Raw genomic sequence first — 6836 nt, forward strand, 5'->3', positions numbered from 1 at the left:
ACGAGTTTTTCTGTACCTGTCGCAACAAGAATTGAGCAACGAAAATATATTTGTAACTTCGATTTCATATCACGGGAATGCGCCAATGGCAAAGATGTGCGAAGCACAATTTACGTTTCTTTCGCAATACAGTGTCTGATGGGCGGATGGTGGGACCACTATAGTTTCCGCTGCCAGCCGGTGGATTATTCCAACAGCCCCACCGCGATAAGGGTAAGTGTGCCTAATCGATCTAACTCTAGCCGGACCATTCAACGAGACTGCCTCCCAATTACTTCAACGAGACGACTATTGCAACAGAAATCACCGAATCGGGTCCGCCTGATATCACGGATATTCATCTATAAAACATATATTTTTGTAGATTGGCCGTTCCTTACTCGGAGCGGAGGCTTGCGACGGGGGCAAATATTCCTGGAGCTGTGCGATTTAGGTGTCCTAGAAGAGCTTATGCTTCCTTTTTGTCTAATAGAGAGCCTGGCACGTTCCTCCAGTGCTACTCTTTTTCCGCTTCGATATCCGCTATCTCAACTCTCGATGAAAAAATCAAACACTGAGTGTTGAACATGTGTCGCATTCCCTTCGGGGAAGAATCGCAATTGTAAAATCGCGCGTCCTCCAGTCTTTATCGATTTATTCTTTGACCGAAGAAATACATTTTGTTCTTTTGCATTTCTTTCGCGAATAATTCCTTTTTATCCAGTTGCGACTTCTTTTCCCGTTGAAAGTACGAGGCGCGGCATCGCTCAACATTCTCGTACGAGAGTTCAACGCAAATATTTTATATAATATGCACAGAGAGTAGTTGTTAAGCTTGTACGCAATATACATCTGCCATCATATGCCTATTTTTTTTATCTCTTTATTGACCGATGGCGAATGGCCTTTGGGCGAATGTGGTTGCAGATAGGGATATCCGGATGGCTGACTGGAGACTATTCTCTAAGATGTCAACCTGTAGACTACAGCGACAGACCCGAAGTGCTGAGGGTGGGTGAATTTTCGTGATTAACAGAATTATCCTTGCCATGATCTCTTTCTATTCGTATTTATAATGTTTATATCTAAAGCTGACCATATACGATGCATAATTTCTTGCATGATGGGGTTACATGCTGCTGTGCTTGTTCTAATGTTGATTCTATGACAAGAGTCGATAGTCGATAGTCCTAAGTCTTATTGGTGAAATTGACTAATAGCTAACTTGTATAGTCAGGGTCTATAAGGTTGCAATACTTTTTTTTAATAGATTTCCATTGAGCGATTGGTTCTTATTTATGGATCGACAAATAAGAATTAATCGTTCGATAAGGCTGCATTCCGAAACATTGAAAAAAGTGTTGCAACCTTTTAGGCCTTTACTATACAACTAACGCTGATTAACTAACTTCGATTAAGACTTCCTACATTGTAGAATCAGTATAATGCATACTAAACATCTTCATTCATTGAGCGAAGCATATTATCCTATGTGATATGGTTGCAGTATGATGTGGTGCATTATTTCTGGTTTCCTTGCACGCGCTAATCAAAACATTAAGAAATAGTCACGTGATTGATTAATATCAAGCATAGATCAGAGGGATACGTTCTGAAGATACGTTCTACACGTAATGTATTTTAATATTTTATCTTTCTTTATTATTTAGTGAACAAGGACATGCTTTTCATGCGTAATTCGGAACGCACCCTAAGTTAAAGTTATTATCTTTTTCTCCGTTGTTCTCTTCTTTAGTTTGTGACTCGTATGTACAATAGATTAATTCGACCAATTGATTAAATTAATTGATTGATTGATTGATTGATTCGGCCAATTTCTATACGTCGCTAGGCAACTGAGCCATCAAGAGTGCTACCTTCATGTAAATTTTTATTTATTTATACTTTTACTTTTGCATATTATGCATATATATTGCATATATATTTATGCAGCTCTTTAAGCGAATCATGAATTGGTCAAAATGCAAAGAAATAAACATGAAAATCATGCATTGTGTACGGATAGCTTTAGGAAATGCTTTATAAAACTGATCAATAAATTCATAATTTGATCGAATGAGAAAGATGTAATTTTTATGATCTTATTGAATAATTCACGTTGAATTGATGTTATATGATGTTATACTTCACATAATTCTTAGAATATTTTTCCATTTTAATTAATTATTGGTTAGTTAAAAGTATATTAATGATTGTTATTATTGAAACAAAATATTCTATGAATTTGTGATCTTTTCTCGTGACTGGTTCTGTACGCAATAATACGTGTATATATCCATATGCTAAGAAAAGGACCAAAGTAGTATAGTAGTTAGTAGAATTGCAAACATAGAGTTCAAGCGATAGAACAACTCTAACTGTAGTTAGTAGCCTATGTGATTAACATTGTTTAACATATGCTATACGTCATTACGTCAAGCGATAACGACCATAAATTACATAGACTTTCATTTACGCACAATTGCGCCGCATTAATTTCTGTCATTGCACCTATACATACTGTGACACACTCTATCAGTGACGATTTTCACAGATTCCTCGTGTTCTCGAATACATTACCGGTGTGTTGTTGCGAAATGTTTTTAATATGCATTTCTATGAAAACTGATTTTTTAAAATCACTTAATAAATGTGTTTATTTTTTTATCTGTTATCCTGTTTATGTTAACGAGATAATTATTTACTTCGTTCGGGTCGTTTACTTTTATAAATTGCTATATATATATTCTTTCTTTCTTCCTTCGTCTTTCTTTCTTTTTTGTCGTCTTTATGTTTTAATGAAACTAATTTTAATTTATTTGCAATTATAATATGTAAAGAAGTATTTAAAATCGTCTAAGTGTGTAATAAAAATCAAAGGCAAGAATCCTGATCTTCAACAGGAATGTAAAAAAAAAATATAGAAGCCTCTCATGTTTGAGGATAAAAAAACGTTGCGAATAAAACCAAAGAAACTTTCATGCATAAAATTGATCCAATTAAGAAGTGATAAAAAAGCTTTTCCTAATCGATGTTTCGAAATCGCAGATGGTCCACGCAAGCTGGTGGTATTACTTCTCGAAATTTACAGAATTCATGGACACGGTACGTAAAGTGATCTAAATGTAATTCCCTCTTACCGGCGTGATTTACTCCACGGGGCTAATCGTGCGCATTTTCTTCCAGATCTTTTTCGTGTTAAGAAAGAAGAATAACCACGTATCCACGCTGCATGTGATCCATCACGGTTGCATGCCCATGTCGGTCTGGTTCGGTGTCAAGTTCACACCAGGTAAGTAGAAAATTTTTTATGCAATTCCTTTATTCATTTGTTGCAAAAACTCAGCTGATTTTGCAAAACTAATTTGTGTCAATGTCGCAAAAACGATCCTTCCTCGGCATCTAAAAGCTTTCCTTATACATATATATGGGTTGAAAACGAATATATTGTCACGAAAACGGATAACGACTAGTTTTTTTTTAGAAACTGCAAAAATTTGTTTATCTTTTACATACATATTATCATTTTAGAGCTCACATTTGGAATTTAAATTTATGTGCTTTTTAATAAGAAACTAGTTTTCGGGGAATCGATAATATAATTGTTTTTACTAAATTGCAGACTTGTGTTATTCGTTTTCATAAAAAAACAATATGCTAATTTTTTTTTCATAAGAAAACTATGCTAATTTAGCAATTAATTTGCTAAAAGATGCACTTGGATTATCGAATAAACTACTTGGATGTAATTTAACCTCAATTCTCGTTTTAAAGTCTTAATTTATATATTTGGGTCCAAGTCATTTACGGGATTTTTGGCTTTCTATAATTATTACAAATGAAGATTTCATTCAATAGAAATTTTTCTTTTTAATGAAATACCAGAATATGTAGAATCGAAATATCAAAATATAAAAAGGTTTTGATAATAATTAAAAAGTTATGCAAAAAAAATACTAAAGAACAATTTATTATTAAAAGAGTGCAAAAATCAACTTTTTTTTTAAAGTCATATTTTTATAAAAAGAATACAAGTAAAAGTAAGTAGTGTTTTGAAAAGAGGAAAACATGAATTAAAAAAAAACAAATACGTTATATTGATTCATTTCAAAACATATAATTATTTGCGCAATTGAGTGGAGGTATTTTTATACACGTTCGGAAAAATAATATCGGAGGTACGTCGGATATTTTCTTCTTTAAAAAAAAAAAAAATGCAATGAAAATATTTTATATTAAATTTCTAATGATTTCGACATTATTTATTCACGATTTTATAACTCCGAGAAAATAGAGCGATCGTTTCACCAAGATGCCTCTCTTGTGCTTTTTTTGACAATGAATATATGTTTAATTATAAGAAGAGAGAGACAATGAATACAGCACTAATAAAGAGACACTCCCTAAAAACGAATTTTCACTTTTGGCAAAAATTTGACGAATTTACATTTGACGGGTCAAAATCACAAGCCAAACTTTTATTGCATCACAATTAGCGTCAAGACAATAATGAAACAATTGCATTACGATCGCCAGAGAAAGATTTTTTCAAATTTTTTTTACTCACTTTAACTCTGCAATATAAACACAAAAATAGCGGCCGATTTTCATCCGAGTCCAAAAGCCCACTCATGTAGTTGAAGCAATACTATATACTTTTGATGATTCACATCTTTTTTGAATTATTCACAAATAATTTTGAGAGTGCAGTATTTGTTGCTATTTTTAAGTAAAGAACTTTGATGTTTAAAAACGAATAAATTACGAATACAATTTCGTATTAATTTCTGTTGATGGTCATTCTTTCAGGCGGCCACTCGACTTTCTTCGGTTTATTGAACACCTTCGTCCACATCGTGATGTACATGTATTATCTTCTGGCAGCGATGGGTCCAAAGGTGCAGCCATTCCTCTGGTGGAAAAAGTACTTGACCGCTTTCCAGATGCTGCAATTCATCGCCATCATGGTTCACGCCTTCCAGTTGCTCTTCATCGAGTGCAATTATCCAAAAGCGTTCGTCTGGTGGATCGGTCTGCACGCCGTGATGTTCTTCTTCTTGTTCAGGGAGTTCTACCAGCAAAGTTACCAAGAAAGTAAACCCAGGAAATCAAATGGGGCGACGATATCGAACGGCGTCGCTAAGGATAATCATCAATCAAAGGGCAAGCATGCGAATGGCGTCATAAATGGTGTCGCGAACGGCGCCGTCAACGGTTTCGCAAACGGCTCCTCGCCCAGGAGAAGGGATGCTGCCGATTATTACGTGAAAGGCGAAAGCCTAGCGACGGAGCTCAACCTCCGAAAACCGTTCGCAATGAAAGTCGAGTGACCCTCGAGCGAGCACACAGCCTAGTCGATCTTCTCTCGCTACGACATTGTTTTTTCTTTTTCTTCCGCGGAATCGCCGAAAGATTAATGGGTCTTCTTCCTCTTGTCTCTTTCTTTATCTTTAATTTGTTGTATTATCTAAATACAAAGAGTTGAAGACCCTGCCGAGATCGATGCATCTATCGAAAAAGAAAGAGTACAAAATTACGTTGCACGTATTCGGCTCGCGGTATATAGCATACGTATACAGCATACGTTGACGTACTTCATCAACGATACGATATTTCACTAGCGCGATGGTTTTCCAGCTAGATCCGGACAGTCGCGTGCGACTATAATCCGGCGACTGACACAGAAGGATGCTTAGGCGGATCGTATCCTGATGCTCCCGCATGGACGGGCTGTGGAAAAATGAATAGTTTTTAAATCGGGTTTTACGAAACATTTAGATATAAATAATTGTGCGTTTTTAGCGATCTTAACGATAATTTATGCTACTTGCCAAGTAAATGATTCTCATTAGGTGACTAGTTTGCGAATTAATTTTGCATGGTTCAGATCACAATTGTAGAAAAAAAAGTTTTGAAAAGTTTTGATGTAGATCAAATTGCATAATATAATCTCCATACATCTTCGAAAAGATGACCTTTACACAACATACTGTGTAGATTATCCTTCTCTGGCTTGCTTTTAATGATAGTGTTTATCGTGAATTATCAGCAGTCTATTGCTTCGGCAAAATCACGAATAATTAGATGGAAGATAGAGGAAGAACCGATTCAAATTATAAATAAAAAGAATTATTTATTCCTGAGTATTCGGTGATTCTGTGGCGAGGAAATCACCGCGTCGACATTCCTTATGGGTCAATTTGCAGCAATTGGAAATTATCATTCTTTATTCTGTTTTCATGACGCGATACAAAAAATGTTTCATCAGGTCTGATAAAAATAAACTCAGTCAAGGTTTCACGATCACACGTTCCTAATCTCTCGAAAATTCGCTAGCTGACAGCATGACCTTAGTATTACATAAAGAGATTATGCGGATGTATATAACGATAAATTACAATAGCAATTTGGCGCGATACTGTTACGCAATTAACCGAGAAATCTTTTGCATTTCGATGACTCGCTACTTAGAAACATACATGGAACCGATGACCTTAGCTGATCGAGTCGCGATCAAGATTTCTTAATTATGTAAAAACGCGAAAGGACATTCAAAAGCGAAGAACAGATGAAAATCATAAACTTTAACGATTAAACGTTTCATAAAATCACGCATGTTATTGTCAATATTTATTATGATTCTTTAAGAAAAGATAAGTTTTATAATTGTAATTAATGATTTTATTTTATTATTATATAGAAAATCTGCATTCTATGATTACATAGAAAATCGAAAATTTTGAAATTGGCTCGCTCCAATGAAACAGTGATTCATAGTAGGTTCTTTTCGACTTAAGTAATCTTTTAAGATGCCAATACCGCTCTGTGACCGATATTTATAGTCGATTATATTTGAG

The 6836-nt window shown here is 34.9% G+C and overlaps 1 protein-coding gene across 6 annotated transcripts in view; it reads left to right on the forward strand.

The window, feature by feature from the left end:
* Window positions 1-6588, forward strand: part of LOC108688038 (elongation of very long chain fatty acids protein AAEL008004) — a 60625-nt gene extending 54037 nt beyond the window's left edge. For 3 of the 6 annotated variants that reach the window (XM_018194112.1, XM_018194113.1, XM_018194114.1), the window contains exons 4-8: window positions 133-213; window positions 907-990; window positions 3028-3084; window positions 3166-3271; window positions 4789-5309. In XM_018194112.1, the coding sequence (XP_018049601.1) occupies window positions 133-213; window positions 907-990; window positions 3028-3084; window positions 3166-3271; window positions 4789-5309 (849 nt within the window). Of the gene's footprint in view, window positions 1-132; window positions 214-906; window positions 991-3027; window positions 3085-3165; window positions 3272-4788 lie in introns of all 6 variants that reach the window. The other 3 variants (XM_018194111.1, XM_018194116.1, XM_018194115.1) reach the window with 3 other exon arrangements.
* Window positions 6589-6836: the final 248 nt, after the last annotated feature.

The sequence above is a fragment of the Atta colombica genome, unplaced genomic scaffold (genome assembly GCF_001594045.1).
Source record: "Atta colombica isolate Treedump-2 unplaced genomic scaffold, Acol1.0 scaffold224, whole genome shotgun sequence".
Lineage (NCBI taxonomy): Eukaryota > Metazoa > Arthropoda > Insecta > Hymenoptera > Formicidae > Atta > Atta colombica.